The sequence below is a fragment of the Bos javanicus genome, chromosome 18, assembly GCF_032452875.1.
Source record: "Bos javanicus breed banteng chromosome 18, ARS-OSU_banteng_1.0, whole genome shotgun sequence".
NCBI lineage: Eukaryota > Metazoa > Chordata > Mammalia > Artiodactyla > Bovidae > Bos > Bos javanicus.
The window spans coordinates 34,396,404-34,420,101 of NC_083885.1; the positions used below are offsets into that span (position 1 = coordinate 34,396,404).

General features: G+C 52.9%; 1 protein-coding gene across 10 annotated transcripts in view; it reads right to left on the minus strand.

The window, feature by feature from the left end:
• The window catches only part of TK2 (thymidine kinase 2), a 75,049-nt gene that overhangs the window by 48,296 nt on the left and 3,055 nt on the right, over positions 1-23,698 (minus strand). For 2 of the 10 annotated variants that reach the window (XM_061387420.1, XM_061387415.1), the window contains 8 exons: positions 20,404-20,478; positions 18,285-18,338; positions 17,629-17,718; positions 15,444-15,517; positions 7,471-7,559; positions 6,826-6,905; positions 3,610-3,690; positions 648-2,477 (listed from right to left, as the gene is read on the minus strand). In XM_061387420.1, the coding sequence (XP_061243404.1) occupies positions 2,379-2,477; positions 3,610-3,690; positions 6,826-6,905; positions 7,471-7,559; positions 15,444-15,517; positions 17,629-17,718; positions 18,285-18,338; positions 20,404-20,478 (642 nt within the window). In that variant the 3' untranslated portion in view covers positions 648-2,378. Of the gene's footprint in view, positions 1-647; positions 2,478-3,127; positions 3,242-3,609; positions 3,691-6,825; positions 6,906-7,470; positions 7,560-15,443; positions 15,518-17,628; positions 17,719-18,213; positions 18,339-20,403; positions 20,479-23,698 lie in introns of those variants that run through there. The other 8 variants (XM_061387416.1, XM_061387418.1, XM_061387424.1 and 5 more) reach the window with 8 other exon arrangements.

A 23,698-nucleotide genomic window follows, 5' to 3' on the forward strand; every position in this document is an offset into this window, starting at 1 on the left:
AGGTGGGACGCTGGGAGTCTGCAGGAATCCCAGGAAGTGTCTCGACCATGCACTCCCCAGGCAGGGGGGCACTTCTCATCTAGGTGAGAGGTTCTGGTGGAAAGGAGGCAGGAATGGGAAAAACAGGCTGGGTGACATCATTTCCCAGAGTCCACATTTAGCAAGGGGCTCCTGAGACCTCCACTGTGGGAGCCCACTGGCCAGTGCTGAGGACATCACAACACCAGGTGGTGAGGGTTGGGTGATGTGAAAGCAGAAGGGAGGGGAGGAGGGGCCCAGAGGCACCATGGAACTGAAACCAGGCTGTGTGTCCAGCCTTCCCGCTTGCCTGTCCCCCACCTCCGAAGTCTCTAGCAAAATCCAGTTAGAACATTCCAGCTTATCTTAGTTGTGCAAAAGTCACCATCCACATCTGAATTTAGGTGTGAATGGTGGGGGAGACAGGGCAGTGTGCCTGATGCCAACACTAGACAGAACAGGAGCTCCAGAGCCATCTGGACGGTAAGGCCCTTGGAGGAAGAAAGCCTCAAACCAGGAAGTCAATCTGGGGACAGAAAGGCAGAAAGAGGCTGGGACCCGATGGTCTTGAGCCACCACACCAGCCCTGGACCACCCACAGCTGCACTTCTATGTGAGGAGATACACACTTCTATCTTTTTGGGGTTTTTTTAATCACATTTCCCCCCAGTACAGATTCTCAAATTGAGCTGTGGGGAAAACTGGACCATTTGTCTGCAAAGTCCCAAAGCTGGTCCCAGCATGTCCAGGTGCCTGGTAGCAGCGGTTGCGCTTCCTGCTGGTCCATCACTGGCGTCTAGGCTGAGACACATCCCCGCCTGTGCAACTGGCCCAGGATCAGTCCCTCCAGGAAGGGCCAGGAGCCAGAGTGCTGCCCTCCAGGCGCTGCCTCTGGGCCCGGTTGCCCTCCAGGCGCTGCCTCTGAGCCCGGTTGCCCTCTGGGCGCTGCCTCTGGGCCGGGGCCACCTGTCACCAATTTCCATCAGCAAGTTGCGTGCACCGGTGCCTCACTCAAACGGAGGCTGAGACGAGGCCTTCCAACCTTCAGGCACACCGACCACCACTCGGGAGAGGCTGAGGCCTGTTCCCCCAAGTTCATAATCAATCCGTACCCCCACGTCCGCACACAGCCTTCTGGAAGCTCTCTCCACCCACCTCCGAAGTTCAGGAGCTCCAGTGCTCCAAGAGCCTTTGCTTGCAAGCCCCATCCTTCCTGTCCAGATTGTCCTCGGAGAGAATGTTCTTCCTGTCTCTTGCTGCTACTTGACTCAGGAGACAGCTGTGCCTTTGATGCACTGTTACAGCTGAACACAGCTAAGACAGTCTCTGAGCTAATAAAGATGGTTCACGCTCTGTGGCCCGCAGTGTCCCCTTGGATGGAAAAACATTTCAAAAAGACTTAAGGCCACCGGTGTCTCTCCCCTGGGCCACAAACTCTGAGGAACTCCAAGGATAAAGCTCATCATGCAAGCCACTAAGGAGGGAGGGAGCCTCAGAAGCCAGGCTGGCAGCCCCTTGCCCTAGCATGGCACTGGGCACACCAGCCTGGGGGGCCACAAGCCACTGCCCTGACAGGTCATCAGCAGCTGCTCAGGCATCACCTCTGTCACCAAGGAGACCGAGCACCATTCAGGAGCCAGTGCATAGCTCTCCTAAGTCGGGGAAGTCCTGATGAGGTGTTAAGTACCATATTAGCCTCACGCTAGAGAACGGATGAACGCTGGGCTCAAGCCAAACGTGGCACAATTTTGTGAAAGTCAAATGCCAACTGCCCTCAAGGACGGCTCAAACCATGAGAAAGTGATGATGCCAGCTGCACACACAGTTGGCCCTTCCCATGCACGTCTGAGGGTCTCCAGAAGGCAAGGCCGGGCTCTGGGATGAGGCAGCCTGGGGCAAGAGATGGGCTGGGAGTCCCCAGAAGTCTGAATGGTGCTGACTCCACTGTCATGGCCGTGTGACCCCAGGGAGTCTCTTAGGCTGTGTGAGCTTCAACTTCCTCCCCTGGGATGGAAGACCATTACCTCGCCCTCCTGGATGGCCTGAAGGGCTAGAGACCATGAGCCCAGCACAAGTCAGGTGGAACTTCCCTAGCTTAGAAGGACCCAGCGGTGGGAAACCACCAGGAGAAGCATCAGGGGAATGCAAGGCTGTGCCACCAGAGGGCATGGCAAACCCACTGGTCCCATTTACCCACGAGGCCCAGGATCCCAGGATGAAGACACTGGGAAAGGAGAGAAGGCCAGAAGGAAGACAACTGTGGGCAGACACAAAGCCCTCCTGAGAGTGGAGCTTTCCAAACTGCTCCTAAAAGCTAGCTTGGCAGCAGCAGGCATTTCTCGGGAATGATCTTTCCTATCCTATGGACCAAGCTTCCGATTCTCCAGAGTTAGGATTCGGTGCCGGTTTTGTTCAAAGAGTTCTAACATTTTCTGCATGTTGTGGTCGGCCTCGATCACCTGGAAATGAAACACAGGGGTCACAGGGCTGCACCTGACATCAGCGTCCTCCTCCCTTCACAGGAGAGAGACAGAGGCAGGCAGGACGAGGCAGGGAAGGGCGCGCAAGCCCACGGTCACAGGCAGGAGGACAGGGAGGTCAGAGCCAAGCCACAACCAGTTCTAGGTCAATCCACATTCTCAACTGTATTTTCACTTAAGAAACCAGGACAGTCGTCTGTGAATGCATTTTTTTCTCATCATTTTTTATCACCTACTTTTCTATAAAGAGGGGAAAAAATAAACTCTCTAGAAAACTCCAGTAGAGTAAGATCTCACTTTCCAGCAACCTCACTGCCTGGAAGAGCCGTGAGCGCAGTGTGTGAGCAGCCCAGACAGATATCCCCAAGGCCAGGCACACTAGTTGGTGCACAGGCCCCCCTCAGTTCCCACGCTGCACACACACTCCTAACAGTTCACGGGACCCATCTGCCCGCCTGGAGAAACTCTGAGCAGGAGCAAATCAGAAAATGAGGGAGAGGGAAGAAGGGAAACACTGGGCAGAAGCATCGAACAGTTAGAAACGGTGAGTGTCAGCAGGAGAAGGTGCATACGGGGAAAGCACAGGGACCCAAAGGCATTAGCAGTCGGGGGCACACAGTCCTACACACCTCAGCACCTCCTAAGGGCATCACTGTGTGACGGACCAGAACAGCAACTGACGTTCCTTCGGATGCCCTGGGTCACCATGAAAAGGTGCAATGAGGTTCTGGGCCAGCCACCCCCTGGGGGACGGACAGGTGCTTCAGGACGACCACCATCCCAAGCGGTTAAGGCCAAAACCCAGGTCCAGGGGCTCCGGCCATCTGGAATATTCCTCCAGGGACGATGCTGGATAAGTGAGACGCTACTGTGTCACGGGTGTGGTGGCACGGGGACACGTCACCTTCTCCCAGGTGTGTTCAGCTCACTGAGACTCAATCCAGAAAGGTAACTGAGAGACAGGGTTCCTTCCACCCTCCCTGCTTCCTTCTCTCAAATTCTCCAGCTCGGAGGGACTTGGTCCTTGCTTCCCCAGACTGCAGACTGGCCGGCACGCCCACGGGTCATTTCTCCTTCTAGAGAATTTTTTTGCCCCCTCAGGGGAACTTACCAGAACGGGGGCTGCCACGGGGAAAAGGCTCCCTTTGATGAGCCACTCCTCGTACAGGTGGTGAATAGCATCCAGGTACTCCTGTGGGGGGTGGGGAACACAAGAGCTGTCAGGAGCAGGGAGGGGGCAAACCTCTCCCCTTTTGGGGCTCAGGGAGGTGAGGGAGGGTCAGTGAACACGGAGCACCAGCCTGGACAAAGGAGCCTGCGACAGCCAGCCTGACTCAGGTGGGCCAGCATGATCGCAGCCAAGCTCCCCGCCGGCCAGCCCCGACGGCACAAGTCCACAGTGTCCCTCCAGGGGCTTCCCTGGTGGTCTAATGGTTAAGAATCTGCCTTGCAATGCGGGGGACACCGGTTTGATCCTTGGTCGGGGGAAGATCCCACATGCCGCAGGACAACTAAGCCCGTGCGCCACAGCTACTGAGCTCACATGTTACAACTACTGGAGCCCACATGCTGCAACTACTGAAATCCACGAGCCCTAGAACCCATGTTCCCAACAAGAGCAGCCACTGTATGGAGAAGCCCACACACCACAACTCGAGAGCAGCCCCCACGCCCTGCCACTAAAGAAAGCCTGCTCGCAGCAACACAGAGACCCAGAACAGCCAAAAATAAGTAATTAATTTAAAAAAAAAGAAGCTATTTAAAAAGAAAAAAAATGCCACCCTCCAGCATACTCGGCTCCACTGGCGCTTCAGACACACCTTCCTACCTAGCTGGTCTTGTTTTCTGCCACTTCCCCGTCAACAGGGCCATCATGACTTCATGGGGGCCTGGGAAGCCTCTGAACCCTCCCTCCATCCATCCCACCAAGAGGACTGCAGTGGCCCTCACTGGCCCAGGAGCCCTGCTAGGCCGCTCCCATCCCAACAGGCAACTCGTAACCTATGGATCCTCGAAGCCATCAGGACCAACTTCAGCTGGCAGACAAGGTGAGACCCAAGGGAAAAGAGGCCCAGCCCTGCCTCAAAGGCAACCACAGCAGGACTGAGTGGCACACTGAAAGCGAAAGTGAAAACCGCTCAGTCGTGTCCGACTCTGTCACCATGCCTATGTCCACGGAATTCTCCAGGCCAGCATACTGGGGTGGGGAGCCTTTCCCTTCTCCAGGGGATCTTCCCAACCCAGGGATCAAACCAGTTCTCCCGCACTCTCCTGCAGGTGGATTCTTTACCAGCTGAGCCACAAGAGAAGCTCAAGAATACTGGAGTGGGTAGCCTATCCCTTCTCCAGTGGATCTTCCTGACCCAGGAACCGAATTGGGGTCTCCTTCACTGCAGGCGGATTCTTCACCAAATGAGCTATCAGGGAAGCCCATGCTGCTGCTGCTGCTAAGTCACTTCAGTCGTTTCCGACTCTGTGCGACCCCACAGACGGCAGCCCACCAGGCTCCCCTGTCCCTGGGATGGGTTGCCATTGCCTTCTCTGGAAGCCCATGCTTGTTGCCAGCAAACACCTCCTCCTCCCAGCCCCGAGGCTCTCAGGTAAAATGCACTGCTGCCTCTTTATCCACTCACGGGTTCTCTCTTGGCAGCAACAGACATGTCTACAGGCCTTGTCAAAACCATTAAGACAATGTTCTGGATAATGACTTGGAAGGACTCCAGCCTTGTCATTTCTTCCAAACATCTGGGTCACCACACAGAGCTGCCATGCCCTGGCCGGCACAGTCCAGCCCCACCACGTTACACCCTCCCTCTAGCACTCCTGTCTCCAGATTGCAGAGAAGCTGCTCAGACCAAGGCTTGGGACTTCATGGCTGGGATCTACCCTCCTGGTGCCCAGGCAGGTCTCTGGAGCTGCACTGGCTGTCTAGACCCCAGTCTAGCTCACCCTGAGCTCAGACTCCCATATCATCCCAGGAAATGCTTGCCCAGCCTGTCTGTTCACCTCCAGTGGCATTCACACAGGACATTCAGTTCAATATTAACTGAGCAACCCCTAGGTGCCAAGCTCTGGGACACATGCTAGGGACACAGAAGGGGTAAGATCTAATCTGAAAAGGTTCATGGCAGCTTTGTAAGGGATGGGGAGCAAACACATAAACAGTTTGAGAGTATCTGTCCTAAGGGCTGTGACCATAATGAAGCACAGAGGCTGGGGAAGCATAACAAAGGGAAGGTCAGGGAAGGCTTCCTGCAGGAGGTGATACCTGAGCTGAGCCTGGAAGGCAAAAGAAACTGCTATGCAAAGAAACGTGTGTGTAACTCATAGTAGGGGGCTTCCCTGGTGGCTCAGCTGGTAAACACTCTGCCTGCAACGCAGGAGACCTGAGTTTGATCCCTGGGTTGGGAAGATCCCCTGGAGAAGGGAACAGCTACCCACTCTAGTATTCTGGCCTGAAGAATTCCACGGACTGTATAATCCATGGGGTTGTAAAGAGTCAGACACAACTGAGCCACTTTCACATGGTAGGCAGTAGGGAAAGAGTGTGTGTGTGTGTGTGTGTGTGTGTGTGTGCAGTAGGGAAAGTGTGTGTGTGTGTGTGTGTGTGTGTGTGTGTGTGTGTAACCACAACTAGTTCTTTACAGCCAGAGCATGAAAAGGCGGGGAGTGGAAGGGGATGAAGCCAATCACGCAGGATCGGGATGGCACGCTACAAGTGAGGACTGTATCCTAGAGAGTGGCGAGGCACTGAGGGGGTGGGGTTAGGGAACCGCATGCGTGGTGTTCTGTATTGGACATCTCGCTGAGCAGCCGTACTGGGGCTGGATTTCTGGGAGATGTGAACAGTGAGGGACCAGGCCAGGAGAGCGGTGCAAGCCGGTTGTGACAGCCTGACTAGAGTTGACGTGGCCCTGAACCAGTACCCGGAAGGGCAAGGCACTGGACAAATACCAGTGAGTTCCACCTCCTTGCCGGGCACAGTGACAAGCCCTGGAGATGCAGAAGTGAGCAGGCGGGTCTGGGGGTGAGAGGGCACAAAGGCGTGCCATCTTCAGGAAGTGGACTGGAAAAGCCCTGGGGACACCCAGGCAGGAACTGGAGAAGGGACAGCTCTGAGCGTGGCGGTGCCCACCACTGAGTCCGGGGCCACAAGAAGTGAAGCGGACTCGAACATGCACAGGGTCTCCGGCCTCAGAGGAAGTCAGAGTTCACCCTCCCACAGGCTCAGTTCCTGTTTCTCTTCCTGAGAGGAGGGCACGATGACCTCGCAGAGGGTGGGGTCAGACTGGGATGCAGCCCCTTTCCCAGGGTAGGGGGCTCTCACCAGTGGGATGACCTTCTCCTCCTCCCTGCATCTCATCTTCAGCCTCTGGTAACAGGTCTCAGGAGTGGTCCGGAGATAAACTGAGATTTAAAAATATATATACATGTGGTTTTCACTGCTCCATTCAAAGCTTGGAAGTGAAAGTGAAGGGTGGGAGGAAGGAAGGCACAGGGGCAGTGCATGCAGAGAAGCATCTGCCCGCAGCGCTCAGCAGGGGATGCAGAGCAGCTGTGCGGCCAGACAGGCATCTGACCCTCGAGGCGACTTCCGTTGTCTTCCTGTGTCACAAGCCCCACAGGGTCACTGTAAGGCTGAATCAAGTCCTGTGTGTAGACAAGAGCTTAGCACAGGGCCCGGCTCCTGGCTGGTTTCAGTAACTGTTCAGGTTCCGTCCCTCCTCTCTTGTGAACTAAGAAAAACCCATCACATCACAGAGGACCCAGGGGAAAGCAGTTTGAGAAACGTAGGCTTCTCCAGGAGGAACCAGAAGCCCGGTTCTGTGTGCCCTTGGGGAGAAGGCTGAGTTAACACAGGAAAGAATCACCTATAGAGAGGGCCCCACCCACCACCCCTGCTGGTTGGGGGCCCAGCCAAGCATATCCTCAGTGGGCCCAGGGGAGGGAGGCCGGGGAGGGGCCATCTCACCTATCAAGTCGATGGACACGTCAATGTTCCTCACAATCCAGTCAAACCATTCCGACAGGACCACATAGTCCACTTTGGGCATTTTCCCACTGTAACGAGAGTTGCGAGGGTTTTATTCTCCTACGAGATAGCTCCTGGACTACGTCACTCCCCCCAAAACATCTGGGCATGGCTTCTGCTGAAAGGGCACTGCCAGGGGCACCAAAGCAGAGTGTGATCACAGGACACTGGACGGGTAGTGACAACAGGGACCCTAAACACCTCCAACCTCCCGCTCCCCGGGACGGTTTGTGGTACCAGGCTGGCCAATAAGTTTGTTTCCATAACACCTCGTGAAAAACCCAAACAAGCTTTCTGGTCAACTCAATAAAATGCAGCAAGTGTCATGGCACTGCTTGAGGGGAGAAATTCAGGCTTTGAACTCTAAGCCAAGGAAGGGGCTATAAAGCCTGTCCCCAAAGCACAGGGACAGCGCCCAGGCTGGGAGGTGGAGTAGCAAACCCGTCTCACCTTTAGAAATGTATTTTACGGAAATGATAGTGGATGCCCACTGTAGCATTCTTTGAAAGACAATGAAAAACTACATCATGGTACATCTATGTAACAGAAAAACCATGCAGTCACTGAAAGACGATGCTATAAAATAATACTTTATGACACGGAAAACGCTCACAATCAAGTGCTCATCATTCAGTGAAAACAGCAGGATATAAAACTGTTGTATATGGCTTGACCCAACCATATTGTCAAGGGTATTCATCCACACATTCTGAAAGAAGGCGGGAAAGAAAACCACCAGAACGTTAACACAGCTTTTCTTTGAACAGTAGGACTATTGGAAACGTTTCTTTATCCCTTTCTGTGTTTTCTAAAACTTAACAGCATAGTAGCTCTCAAATCGCGACTTCACTTTCATTTTCACTTTCACGCATTGGAGAAGGAAATGGCAACCCACTCCAGTGTTCTTGCCTGGAGAATCCCAGGGACGGGGGAGCCTGGCGGGCTGCCATCTGTGGGGTCGTGCAGAGTCGGACACGACTGAAGCGACTTAGCAGCAGCAGCGGCAGCTCTCAAATCAGGGAACAGAATGGGGGTAAGAATTACTGCATATTTAATATGGTAACTGGAAAAGAAAGAAAGGAAGGGACTTCCCAGGCGGTCTAGTGGTTAAGGCTCTGTGCTTTCAATGCAGGGGGCATGGGTTTGATCCCTGGTCAGGGAACTAAGTTCCCACATGCCACACTATTCAACCAAAAGAATTAAAAAGTCATAGTAATAATTAAAAAAATAAAATGCTATGCTAAGAAAGAATGCCTGAGAGAGAGACAGACCCAGCGTCTCTCCTCTGCCCTGGTGGAAATGAGTATGGAAGAGGTGGAGGTAGGGGCAGCAGCTGGAGGAAACAGACCAAGAGAGGAATTCGGCCTTTCAACATCCTCCACCAGTCTTGAATATCATCCTGAATGGACCCAAACTGGAGATGACAAGGCCAGCTATGGGGGAGTAGCGGTGCCTGAGCTGTGTGTAGCTGGGGGAGCTTCTCACTGTGTGTAGCTGGGGGAAGTGGGAGAAGAGCCTGGGAGAGAGGGTGGTCTGCAGCAGCCTGCCCAACTCCCCACCCGCTGCCCTGCTGCCAGGTGCTGGGAACTGCCTCCCACCTGGGGCGGGGGGCAGGGTGGGCATGGAGAGAGGCACTCTGGGGATGACAGGCTTGAGCAGCCTTGCCCGGGGGCCCAAGTGACAGAGCACAGCAGAGACTGGGCAGGGACTCCTCCTCTAGTGCTCGAGTCCAGCCGATGCCATCAGGGTGAAAGAGCTGTGCCTGGCCAAGCAGCAGAAAAATATGCACTGCCGGGGGTGGGGGGTGGGGTACCAGTGGGCTCCCCTGGTGGCTCAGATGGCAAAGAATCCACCTGCAAGGCGGGAGACCTGTGTTTGATCCCTGGGCTGGGAAGATCCCCTTGAGGAAGAGATGGCAACCCACTCCAGTATTCCTGCCTGGAGAATCCCCATGGACAGAGGAGCCTGGCGGGCTACAGTCCATGGGGAGGCAAATTCGGACACAACTGAGCGACTGAGGACAGCACAGCACCAAGCAGACTAGTATGTGAGGACCCCCACTCTGAATGAGTGGGGGAGGCTTCGAAGGGGAGTGGGGAGGAGGAAGTCCTGGGACACTGCAGAGGGGACTAAAAGTCAGGTAGTAAAGATACCAACTTTGTGATCACAGGCTCTCTTCCAAGACTGCCAGGCTGGCATGGTTGCCCATTCCCCAATTCTTTTTTCCTATCTCCTTGGGCTTCCCTGGTGGCTCAGAGGTTAAGTGTCTGCCTGCAATGCGGGAGATCTGGGTTCGATCCCTGGGTCAGGAAGAGATCCCCTAGAGAAGGAAATGGCAACCCACTCCAGTATTCTTGCCTGGAGAATCCCATGGACAGAGGAGCCGGGTGGGCTACAGTCCATGGGGTCACAAAGAGTCGGACATGACTGAGCGACTTCACTTTTCACTTTAAAAGTAGCCCAGGATCTATTCAGGGTCCATCCCACAGGCCTGAGTGTTTACCTTCAGGGCAGACCAACTGGTCTCAGAGACATGCTCTCCCCTGGCCAAAGTGAGCTGATGGATGTAGGTCACAGGGGCCCAACCTGAGCAGTGAGACAGGAGGGTTTGCTGGGGTTTATGATAACCAGGCTTCCTCACTCTTAGAGGAAAGCACTGACGAGATACCCACCCTGTGGCCAGCAGATGAGAAGCCCGGTTCCGCAACAGCCATTTTGTCACCAAGAGGGAATCACATATTGACACAAACCAGATAGAGAGTGCTGAAACAGAGAACAGCACTTTGCTGTTGTTGTTCAGTCACTAAGTCGTGCCTGAATCTTTGTGACCCCGTGAACTGCAGCACGCCAGGCTCCTCTGTCCTTTACTATCTCCTGGAGTTTGCTCAAATTCATGTCCATTGAGTCAGCGATACTATCTAACCATCTCATCCTCTGCTGCCCCCTTCTCCTTTTGCCTTCAGTCTTTCCCAGCGTCAGGGTCTTTTCCAATGAGTCAGCTCTTTGCAACAGGTGGCCAAAGTATTGGAGATTCAGCTTTAGCATCTGTGCTTCCAACTGAAACAGCACGAGGGCCACTGAATAAAACCAACCCCCAAGTCTAATGTTAAGACAGCTGGTAACAACCTCAATGTTCACGCTACTCGAGCTGGGCTGCAGCTAGCTGCAGCTTAGAGTATTTGATATTCAAAACACCACACCCCTCTTCTTGACATGTTTTCCTTCTTGGGAGCAAAGCTGACTCCAAGCACATGAGGATTTGCAAAAAGGAAGCTGCTGATCAGCTCCACCCCCTCCACCAAACACATGGCCTGGGGGACACAGCACAGACTGGCAACTCAAGGGTGGGGGCAGTGGGCAGCATGGAGGAAGGCTGCCCCACAGTCTCCACATTACTGACACTGGACAGTGTGGTGTCAGACTGCCCGAGGACGTCACCGCTGTCTGCGAGGCTCTGTCAAATCCCACAGCTGGGAGGATCCCCTTAGCTGTGACCACCAAACTGAGTCACAATTCAGGACACACGTAGCACAGTGCTAACTAAAACCAAACCGATCGACACCACAGAAGTGTCACGTGTGCAGCGAGGCACACGGAGATACAGGGATGGGGTTCATTCCTGAGGGGGCCTGAGAGCTGCTGCTCCAGGGGGTCTCAGGACACTTCCTGGGTTGCCCAGGAGAACCCAGGGCTGAGGGCAGACAGAGAAAGCAGGACTTCCTTTCCGGAAACTCTCCTTGGAGGTCCTCCGTGCAGGTGGTTCCAGGGCAGCCTCCCTGAGGGCAAGATCCGGAAACTCTTCCAAGATTGCCAGGAGCCATTTGCTGAGGGCTCCAGGACTTCGTGGCTTGCCTGGTGGCTCAGAGGTTAAAGCGTCTGCCTGCAACGCGGGAGACCTGGGTTTGATCCCTCGTTGGGAAGATCCCCTGGAGAAGGAAATGGCAACCCACTCCAGTACTCTTGCCTGGAGAATCCCATGGAGGGAAGAGCCTGGTAGGCTACAGTCCACGGGGTCGCAAAGAGTCGGACATGACTGAGCTACTTCACTTCACTTCACTTCCAGGACCACTGGCTGCTGGCTGAGCTGAGTGAGGAAATGGGAGCTGGCTCCCATGATTCTGGGGGATTTCAGGCAGCAGGCATTGTTTTACCTGTATCTAGTTTTCCTCCTGGGACTCTGCCCAGCTCCTCCTGTGTCTGCCTCAGGAATGGGGTGCCCTGAACCACTCCCAAGGCACTGCTTTTATTTCCACAGAACACACAGAAGGGGGAAACCTCTCTGCAGACCCACCTACTGGTGAGCTGAAGGGGTTTCACCATGCCTTCCCCTGATCCCAAGGAGTAAAATTTGAGGTCCTGGGTCCACAGGAATCCTGCTGACTGGTCTGTTTGGCACAGTTTGTTGCCACCTTCCCCCTGAGGTCCAGAGAGCCCCTGGTTTGCACAGCACAGGTTAAATCAAAAATCACAGACTCAAATGCCAGCCTCCTGTACACATTACTTTCTTCACAAGACCTTGTGCGGTCAATGTCCGCCCCAATTTATAGATGAGGATAACTGAGGCCCAGAGAAGACTGGCCTAACTCTGTCTGAGAAAGCCTGGCTCACCATGGCCCCCAAACCCATATGTCCCCAGTTGCATCACTCGCCCCCATCTCCCATGTCCCAGGGCATATCCAGAGTCTCTCTGGCCCCGGCCTGAGGAAAGCCACAGCTCTCAGGCCTGTGACTCAGGCAGTGAGTGCCCACTCGGGACTGAGTAAGGAGGAGCCCAAGCCCAGGACCCACTGGGGTGGTGGGACGACCTGCCTGCTGTTCCCAACGCCGGGCCGTAATGGATGTCCCTGGCCCCAGCCCCAGGTGAGCCAGTGTGTCATCTCCCCAGCTGGGCCCCACTCAGGCCCCCTCCTTCTACTCTTAGAAAACGCCAACCAGGCAATCCTGTAAAACCTGTGTGCTCAATGATTCCGCCCACGGGGCCGGGCCATACAACGGCCTGCGTGGCCGCCTTAACTTCCGAGTCTTCCTCTCCACCTTCAGCTGTTCATTCCAGCACAGTTGCCCACACCTCAGTTCTTTAGGTCCTTTAAGTTTTTAAGGAGACTGTGGAACCAGAATCTTCCTCGTTGCCAATTAACCCCTGGTGGCATAATTGCACGTTCTGCCCACCCCAAAGCCGCTGGGATGGGGATGCGGGCCCAAGAGGTGGGTCTCTCCGCAGGGAAGCTCCTCAATTGTCCCAGGCTCAAAAGTTAAGAAAGGCCCTCCAGACATTTTGCTTTAGGGGTTAGAATTCCAGTATGTGGGCTTCTCTGGGCACTCAGGCCTGCAACTGTAATCAGCAAGGCCAGGCCTGTCCTACTTCCTTCCATCCCAGTCCCTCCAGACTCCAAGCCAAGGCTGCCAGGGCTTTGAAGAAAGGGATCAACCCCAAGGCTGAAGGGGCAGCAGTAAGGGCCGTCCCCACACAAGCTCCCAGGTAGGAGCCAACATCCCACACAAGTCATCTTGTGGTTCCCAGCACCCAGTCGAACTCCCCCGGCGGGGGGGAACCGCAACATCCTATTCTGGGTACAAGCAAAGGATCCAGTCAAACCCAGCCCTAGATGACACTTGATTTAGGCTCATGGTGATAGCAGTCTGTATTTGCGAGGAGCCGAAACCTCTCCAAACGTCTGCTCTCACAGTACCAATTCACTGGGAAGGCCCGATGCACGGAGAGTAACTGGGTTTCCACCCTTCCTCCCTATCATCACTTCTTTAGCTCTGGCCAGAACACTGTTGACCAAGCCTGCAGAAAGAAAACCCTGAGCGCGGATGACATCCAGAGACCCTGAGCACAAAGGGACTACAACAAAACCCCCAGCAACCAAAATCTGAAGCCACAAACATGAAATGAAGAAACCGCAGGTGGTGCAGGCAAATGAGGAAACCCTGCCCCATGAAGAACTTTGATCTTGGCAGGCCGCCTCCCCCCACGCCAAAGACAGCTGCTCACAGGACTGGGCTCTTGCTTTCACCACCCCAAAGGTCCAGGTGAGGCCCCGAGGAAGCCACAGGGGCAAAACTCCCAGGGACCACCAAACGCTCCCCTGCCCCCAGCGACATCTGTGTGAGGGAGTCTGCTCTCGTGAGGGCAGGAGACGAGTAAAACCGCAACAAGGGGCCACTGGAGGGGCTCCCTCGTCCTCCTCGCTCCTCTCCTCTGCCCATCCTCCCTGTGGCAGAGGCACTAATGAGCAGGCGCAGAACAGAGCGGAGAGCTGTGTAAATCTAGCAGTGGACACCCCTGCTCCACGGACAGCCAGGCAGCCAAGGCACACGCGGGGCTCCAGCATCAGAAACGCCGCCTGCCGGGAGGGCAGAGCCCACAAGAAAGTTCGGAGGACTAAGGACAAAGCCAGTCAGGACTTGGCCTGGCTGCCCACCCTGACCCCACAGCACTGAGGAGGCCTGGAGGGGATGGATCCTTGGCAGCTCGGGACCCAGGGAGAAGCCTTTAGGGACCCCTCAGAGGAAGGGGTGAGAAACGGCTGGGGGACAAGTCTGGCTGGAGAGCAAAGACCTGCCTCAGGCCCCGACACCCAGCAGGAGTTAACAAGTGTCACCCAGGTGCCAGCTCTGTGCTGGGTCCCAGCTAGGCCAGCAGACCAGACATGCTCCTTGTCTTCAAGGAGCTTACGCTCCAGTTGGTGGGGCATGTGACAGACAAGAAGTACATGTATTTAAGCTAAGCTGCATGAAACTGCCATTTTCAGAGGTCACAATTGGTCAAGTTTTAACAATTTCATATGGTTCAACCTAATCAGAAGTTGTCTTAAATACTATGAAGGAAACCAATAGAAAGAAGTGATTTTCCCTGGTGGTCCAGTGGCTAAGACTCCATGCTCCCAATGCAGGGGGCCTGGGTTCAATCCCTGGTCAGGGAACTAGATCCCATATGCTGCAACCAAAGATTCTACATGCCATCAATTAATTAATCAATTTAAAAAAAGAAAAGAGTAACAGACTCAACCCATCTAGACAAGGGGGTTGGGGCGGCTGGGGAGAGGTGATACGTAGGACCATAGTTGTAGATGGGAGAACCAGGGAACTGGGGTGTACAGAGTGGAAGCAAGATACTGGGACCAGCTCTGAGAGGGATGAAGTTCAAGGCAGCAGGAGGCAGTGACGTGGGGGAGATGGCAAGGAGAAGGGAGCAGGCACACAGCTACCAGGAAGGGAACGGCGGGGAAGAAGCTCAAACTTCAGACCCCAGCCTGCAGCCCATTTCCCCCAAGACCCCCAAACATCAGCAAACAACTGAGCACAGGAGCGGAGGGCCCCACACCTCTGAGGCTGCAGCACTGAGGGCGCCCAGCCATGTCTGTGTGGTGGAGTCTGCTCCCACGAGGACAGAAGACATCCTCGAGTGAAATCGCAACAAGCACCATGCACGCCGTGCTGGACTGACGGCTCTCCTCGCTGCACGTCTTGTCCCACTCTGCCACGTAACCCACAAGGGCCCTGCCCCCTCTCAGACTGGGGTCAGCTGGTGTGACCTGCTTTGGCCAATGGAGGTCAGCCAACATGAAGCCGAGACCTGAGAAAAAACTAGCACTTCTGCCCTCTGGCCACCGCCACGGGAAGTGAACGCCCAGGCCAGCTCACCAGTCCCAGGAGAGGATCAGCAAGCAGACGAGAGATGAGTCACCCCAGTCACCCTCCCCGGGCCACCCCAGACCTGCCAAACCTGGATGTGTCATCAAGCCCAGCCAAGGTCAGCAGAGCTGCCAGGCTGCCCACCCTGGACAGTCGAGCCATCAATATGGTTGGTTGCTATACCATGTATCTGTCAACTAGTAAATGAGTTCCAATTTTATTTCTAAAAATTTAATGGTTGAATAAATTATCGATTGTGCAAACTACGATACCTTCTGTACAAGTTTTCTACAAAAACGTATCTTGCACTGTAAATTGACCGCTCCATCAACCGTACAGGCAACGTCTAAAAGAAAACAAATGTTATTTACTAAACTCGGGCAGGAAGGTCAGGAAGCCTGGAACAATAACTGTTGCTCCCCTGCCTCTGGTCTATGCTGAATACAGAACTGAGATGCCACCGGGGAGGGGTGGGGGGGGGGCAGACAAAGAACCATGTGTCCAGCCTCCTTGGCCCTGGACCCTCCCTACGCCCTGAGGCTCGGTGGTCAGTGCAGCAAGGCAGGGCGGAGAGCCTGTCGGTTGCAGCCTCTTTCCCGGGAGGGGTGCGGCTCCACTGGACTATGGGTTTGGGGAGTGCTAGAAAAACTGCTAAGTGACGCCCGGGAAAGTGGCGGCAAGTGCGAAGTGCTGTAACTATTAATGACCCAGCAGGTGCGTCCACTGAAGCAGAGGCAGAGCTTTGAGGGGACAGGGTGTGGCTTTCTGCAACCCCAGCAGCAGGCCCACCAACACCTGCCTTCACTCAGGGCTGCTGGGGATCACGCAGTCCTTCCTAACTGTAAAGACCACGCCCCACAGCGGGGGGAGGACAACACTGACGGCGCCACTCTCCGCCAGCAGGCTCACACCCTCCAGAGGCCTTCCCTTCGTCCACGGTGCCCCATTGGGAAGGGCGAGGTGCCCTGACTCCAGACACTTGAATGGGTAAACACTGCTCTCGCTCAGCCTGCCCATGGCACCCACTGGGACCTGGACCCACAAATCAGAGGCCGATTCAAAGCCACAACCTGAGTCAAAGCCATGTCCTCTCTCTCCTATCTGTCCATCCATCTTCCTTTCTATTCTTCCATCCTCTCCTTACTTCCAACTCTCTCCTACCCATCTTTTGTAGCTCCCCATTTATCCCTCTTTTATCCTCTTTCCTAGTCTGTCCATCTCTCTCTCTCTCTGCCTCCTTCCTGATACATTTCATTAAACAGAGGAACACACATATGGCCCATTATATGTAGATATACTGGACACAATTTCTGTTTGCAACTGAGTGCCCATTCAGGAAAAAGTAAGGTGAGTGCCAGCCTCAGATCCTCTGACATGTAACTTTTAGACAGATCTTTGGGCTTCCCTTGTAGCTCAGCTGGTAAAGAATCCGCCTGTAATGCGGGAGACCTGGGTTCGATCCCTGGGTTGGGAAGATCCCCTGGAGAAGGGAAAGGCTACCCACTCCAGTATCTTGGCCTGGAGAATTCCATGGACTGTGTATAGTTCATGGGGTCGCAAAAAGACGGACATGACTAAGCGACTTTCACTCACTCACTTGGGGAGATAGAAATTCAAACAGTTCTGCTTGTATCTTTTTTCATTTTAAAAAACACACAGATTTGTAGAAGGATGAGAGCTATGGCTACAAGTGCCCAGCCCTGCATCAAACCAAGTGGCTATGTCAAGAGACACTGGCCGGTGGATGTCCCGTCTCCTGTAAGGAGAGCCTCCAAAGCCAGTCTCTCATGCTGGGCTGCCATTCTGAACCCCAGGTGCCAATCTGGATCTCCTCAGAGCCCCTGTTCATACCCTCCGGCTGATGAAAGGGGCCAAAGCAGCCATCTTTGTGCCCAGGCGATCTTCCCCAATACCTGATTGGCCCAGGGCTGGACACCTGACCCAAGCTGAGCCAATCAGGTTCTTTCTCTCAAGAATCTGAACCAAGAACGTGAACAGGCCTCCTGAAGGTTAGGTCCACGGTTCTCATGCAAACAAACACGGCATGCGTTAAAATCACCTGGAGGGCAGGATAAAACCCAGATTGCTGGACCTCATCTCCAGAATTTCTGATTCAGCGGGTCCAGGATGGGGTCAGAAAATGTCGTTTCTAACAAGTCTCCAGGTGCTGCTGCAGCTCCTAGTCTGGGGACCACACTTTTGAGAACTGAGTTAAAGGGCATTGAGCCCAGGAGCCAGCAGGTCATGAAGACTTGGGCTCACGTGGCATCGTAGCAAGTCCTTGGCTAGCTGAGGGTGGGGCTGGGGGGCCTGGAGCCTGGTCCTCAGAGAGCGGCGGGACTAGAGACCTGGACTCCAGAGACAGAGAAGGCTGAGCAGCTCCTTGTAAGGTTTCCCTTCCTGGCAACCGAATGCCCCTCATCTGATGAAAATTGAAACCAAGCATCTGAGACGTACCTGCGGACGAGTGTGCTGGTCGAGCATGGTGAGCTGCACGTACGTCTGCAGCGTGAAGCCCCATCGACAGGCATCCTGGTACATCAGACCCTGCGGGGTGGTGGGGGTTGGGGGGAGAATGCAGTGCTGTATCTGCAGGACTCCCTGACTGTGGACCCAGACCCCACCCATCCCTTTCTAGCAGCCAGAGCTGAGCCTTCTGGCCGGGAAGGAGGTGGAAGGAGCACAGGCACATTATAGCCCCTGCTTGCTGGGTCCATCCTTGGCAAAGTGCACGGGGTAGCTTCAGAGGGAGCCTGGGGCATAGCCAAGTGCAAACCCCAACTGGAGGTTTACCAGGGAACCTGCAAGGAGACCTGGGTTTCTTCTAGGAGAGGGGTCGGGGTAGAATGAGCAGCTGGAGACTACTCCCCAACCCCTACCCCACGGAGCTGGGCGAAGCACTTGCGAGAGTTTGGGAGCACTGACAGGAGGGCTCTAGGCTCCCTACGCGCCCAGCCAGGCCTCAAAGAACCTGGACCTCAGAACTCCAACCTGCCACCGTTTTCCCTCTGTCCCCTCGCCCGGTGCAGGGCGGGGACACACCTCGTGCACTAGCACCGCCGTTCCCGTACACTTGAGAAGCTGGTGGTTCACACAGGAAACCGCACACTCACCAGCGGATTATGGCCTCGGACATTTCTCCACTTGGGCACAGGCTCTGTTAACACCTGCCAGGAGAGAAGACGTCAGAGAGCTGCTGCTCCTCAGTTCTGAGCTCCATGAAGGCAGATGAGTGTTAGGGGTGGGATGGGGACAGAGTCAAGACCTGGGCACCCAGGCTGGGCTAAAATAGTGGAGCAACCCTCCCTGCAAGGTCAGAGCTCCATCTAGACATGGCTCCTGGTGTGACTTCCAGAAAGGATCTAAGACCCACCCTGTCCACCCTGTATACAAGTATACACACGTATCCCCTCCTCTGCTGCCATGGGGGCTCCTTGGGGGCAAGGGGAGTTCTCCCAATCACCCCTCCTGTTTTCCATCCTGTTCTTTACTGCCCACCACAGAGGGCAGGCAGGGAGGTGAGAGAAGCCAGGAGGGAGGCTGCTTCATGCAGCTTGAGCCCAGCTTCTGGTTCGGGGGCTCTGCCGTGACCCTGGCAGTGAGCTCTGCCTCCATTTCCTCCCTCTGATCTCTGCACTGGACACACCGATGGGCAAAGGATCATGTTTCTTTTAGTAGCTTCCCTAAACCGTGCAGGTGAGTTCTGGAAAGGATTTAAACGGTGTTCTTGGAGCCAAGACTTTAGAATATACGGGGATATTTGAGGATCTTCAAGTGCATGTGAGCAGGTGCCACAGGTCACAAGAGAGCAAAGGAAAGCAACGCATGGGACCCTTGAGGAGGAGCCCCCGCCTTCCCGCTTTGTGCCTTCGCTCATGCTGCTGTTCTGCCCAGTATGCCGCCTCAACTTATTTCACCCCAACTTTCATTACGTGGAAAGCTCATGCATACCCTTCAAAAGCCAGCTTATATCCCTTCCTCTGTGAATCATTCCCAGCCCCCTCCCAACCTTCCTCTCCTTCTTCTGGGTCTTCATTCCATTCCTATCCTGTGAGGAGCAAATGCTGTACCACTCAGGCTCACCAGAGGCTGAGACAGAGGCAGCCTTGACTTGCACCCCATCTGTGGGACAGTCATTCAACACACACTGAGCATCTCCTGTGTCAAGTACCACACTAGGTACCAAGGATACAGCAAGAGCAAAACACCCCAGCCCTGCCTTCACACAACTTTAAACCAGCTAGGGAAGCAAACATTAATCAGATCATCACAGAAAGTTAGCACATATTTTCAAACCCTGAGAAGTAGTATAACATAAGGATACAGAGGGGCCAGAAGAACCTACACCAGGGAGGGTAACCTAGCTGGGGAGGTCAGAGAGCAGAGCTGAGATCTGAAGGGTGGTTTTCTTAAAGCCAAAACATTTTTGTATTCTGTGGAGCCAAACGAGGGCACAGGCCCTGGAGCAGACAGCCTGGGCTGGGACACAGCACCACAGGCACTAGCCGGGTGACTCTGGCCGAGCCATGTGACCTCACTGAGCCTGTTTCCTTCTTTGCAAATGAAGCGATAGTAGGACCTGCATCACAGGGACTACTCTTGGAAGGATGAAATCAATTAGATGATAATGAAGCCTCAACACAGTGCCTGGCATAGAGTACCATCCTCATTAGCTGTTAACCCTCACTGCTGATGGTGGTGGTGTTCATTGGCTCCAAGGTCTTCAGTGAGAATAAAAGTGCTTCTAAAGCCAGGGTGCAGGGGGCAGGAATTTCCCTGGTCCAGTGGTTAAGACTCTGCACTTCCACTACAGAGGCAGGGGTTCGATCCCTGGTCAGGGAATTAAGTTGCCACATGCCACTCGGCTGGGCTGAAAAAAAAATAGAGTGCCAGTGAGAGTTACATTGCTCAGGACAGGTGTGTCAGGAGCCCCCCAGAGCCCCACCTCCCTGGGTCTGAGGATTCATGAGGAGGACTCATAGGATCCAGCATATAGTCATACTCACAGCTAACTACAGTGGGAGGTTACAAAGTATAATCAGCCAAGGAAAAAGGTGTATGGAGCAAAGTCTGAGGAAACCAGGCCCAAGCTTCCAAGGGGCCCCTCCCTCCTCTCACACGGGATATTCTCAATTCCCCCAGCAGCATTTCTGCTGGGTAGGGCTGGTTTGCACCCCTTATGAATCCACCAGGCTTTTGCAGGTCGCTTCAAACCTAGTATGGAAGCCGTACCTCGATGTCTGTTGAGTTGGAGAAGAACTCCAGGCATGTTGTCTTCCCACTGGCAATGTTGCCCTCCACACAGACCTAGCAAAAGACAAATGCATGTTAGGACCAGAAAGTGAGTGCCTGGGGGAGTATCAGGACGAGTTTCTAGGGAAGCACTCAGGTGAACAGCATAACTTGTTCAGTCCAAGACCCCAGTGTGTACACAAAACCTCCACAGGAAACCCCAAGGTCCAGTTATTAGCAATTAACAACTCAATTCTTCCCACTACTGGCAGGCTCCAGACCCACCAGGCCACCACCCTCCAGGACAGATGCTCCCTTACGTCAACCCACAGACCCCACAACTTGTCCTCGGCCACCCTAGCTCTGCCCTTCCCTAGCTCAATCCCTCAGACTCTTAGATTTTAGGCCAAATGGGATATTACTCAGCCATTAAAAAAAGAATGAAACTGGGTCATTTGTAGTGCTATGGATGGACCTAGAGTCTAACATACACATTAAGTAAGTCAGAAAGAGAAAAACAAATGTCATATGTTAATGCATATGTATGGAATCTAGAAAGATGACGCAGATGGGTCTGTTTGCAGGGCGGGAACAGAAATGCAGACGTACAGAACAAACGTGTGGACACAGGATGGGGCAGGTATGGGTGAGATGAACTGAGAGAGTGGTACTGACATATAACCTACAGTCTGTAAAACAGATAGCTAGTAGGAAGCTGCTGCATAGCACAGGGAGCTCAGCCTGATGCTCCGTGACGACCTAGAGGGGTGGGATTGGGGGTCTTGCATCTGCTCCCTGAAGCCTTTCCATGGGCCAGGCACTGTGGACTCAGGAGCCAGTCCCAGCTCCCACTGAGCTCATAGGTGTGAGGATGGGGAGGAAAGTAAAAGGGAATTACAAGAAAAGATGCTCACAGTGCCATGGGAGCACAAGGCCAGCCAGCACTGCTCTGGAGAATGTGCCAAAGTTTACCTCCCGCTTCCTCTGCTGTTAGGCCTTCATTCCAACTTCCCATGATTGTAACTGACGCTGTGATGTGCCATCTATCCTTATTTTTTATTGGGGGGGCGGGGGGATGTTGCACAGCTTGTGGGATGTTACCTCCCTGACCAGGGATTAAACCTGTGCCTCCTGCATGGGTTGGAAGCACAGAGTTTTAACCACTGGACCACCAGGGGATTCCCTATCCTTATTTTTAAATAATAACATTTCATCTTTTCTGAAAACAGATTTTAAGCATTCTCACAATAAGAAATACAGGGCACTGACAAAAAAAAAAAAAAATCACTCCTAATTCCAGAGATAACCATTATTTAAATGTTTAATCAGAATCAAACTTTTCAGAGGCAAACAAGTTTGAGCCCCAAAGCCCCCACCGGAAGAATCAAAATGTATATTATCCTATTAAAGACCCTGAGAAATCTGCCATAAGAAAGGAACTTGCTCAAATGTCCAACCAAGTGGGATCCATGCACTTGAGGGAGCAATATCACCATTCAGCAATAAACAGAAATGAAGTGCTGACAAACGCAATAACGTGGATGCACCTCAAAACATACGAAAAATGAAAGCAGCTAGTCACGAGACCAAATGCTGTACGATTCCATTTCATAGAAAATGTCCTGAAAAAGCAAATCCTCAGAGACAGGAAGCAGAGTAGTGGTTGCCTGGCTCTGGGGGAGTGACTGTAAATGGGCAACAGGTTTCTTTTCTGAGTGATGGAAATGTTCTAAAATTAGATTGTGATGTTGCACAACTCCATCAATTTACTAAGAAATCATTAAGCTGTAAACTTAAAACAAGTCAATTTGGGGGTATGTACATAACTTAATAAAGCCATTCTTTAAAAAAAAAAAAAAAGGAACACAGTTTAATTTTAATCTAACAGTCAAAAAATTAAGACTTTTCACTCTCACCCCTCAAATTCTCTCTCCCTCTCCCTCATACATACCCACTGTTACGACTTCCCAACTTTCCTTTAACCAGACTAACAATTTCTTTCCTTCTTTACCCCCAGACAGTTCACATATTATTTCATTTGGATCATACTTTATATATTTTTATCCTCTTCTTTTTTATCTCTTACAAAGTAAGTACTTTCCTAGGTCGTTAAGTATTTTCAAAAATGTGATTCTGGATGGCTGAATAATATTTCATCACATAAGATATACCATGAATTATTGAAATCCCTACTGTTGAATGTTACATTCTCTCCAGTTGCTTTTATTATAAAATTGTGTTGTGATATTTTTGATACGATAAACTGTGCTGTAGTGATCCTTCTTGTACATAAATCCTTGTCACTGGCTCCAATTATTTCCCTTCAATAGACTTTTAGGAGTATAATCAATGCATCCAAGGATACGTGAGTTTTTATGACTGTTGATGATGATGCCAAATTACCCTCTAAAATGCTGTCCCAATTCACACCCTTTTTTTCTAAATGAAAAAGATGGATGGAAGAGCATGTGCCTTTTACCATACTGTGCCAATACTGGGCATATCCCCTCCTCAATCTTCATTCATTATGAATAATAATGTCTGTCACCAGGCAGTGTTAGCCCCTGTGGGTTCTGTACTTTGCCAACACTGTCACAGTGATCCCTGAAACAGTCACAGCTAAGAATTATTTGCATAGATGGGGAAACTCAGGCTCTGAGAGGTTAAGGACTTGTCTACCTCTACTAAAGAGCATAACTGGGGTTTGAACCACATTGTCTGATCCACGCTTTCCTTACTCCATTTCCAAAAGCATTTTTTTTCTGTTAGGGAGGTGGAGCACTTTCTTCTGTTTATTAGCTATTAACAAATTCCCTCAGGAAAAGTCCGTTCATATTTTGTTCACTTGAAAACGTTAGTCACTTCTTTTTAACTCAATTTTGGAATTTATTTTGCAATTCTGGGCAGTGACTCACTCCCCAGCTGTAGCTCAGCCCAGATGTTCCCTGTCTAGTTCAATCCCATTGGAGAAGGCAATGGCACCCCACTCCAGTACTCTTGCCTGGAAAATAACATGGGTGGAGGAGCCTGGTAGGCTGTAGTCCATGGGGTCGCTAAGAGTCGGACACAACTGAGCGACTTCACTTTCACTTTTCACTTTCATGCGTTGGAGAAGGAAATGGCAACCCACTCCAGTGTTCTTGCCTGGAGAATCCCAGGGACAGAGGAGCCTAGTGGGCTGCTGTCTATGGGATTGCACAGAGTCGGACATGACTGAAATGACTTAGCAGCAGCAGCAGCAGCAGTTCAATCCCATGGGATGTCCCATGGGCACCTGAATTCATCACTCCCCCAA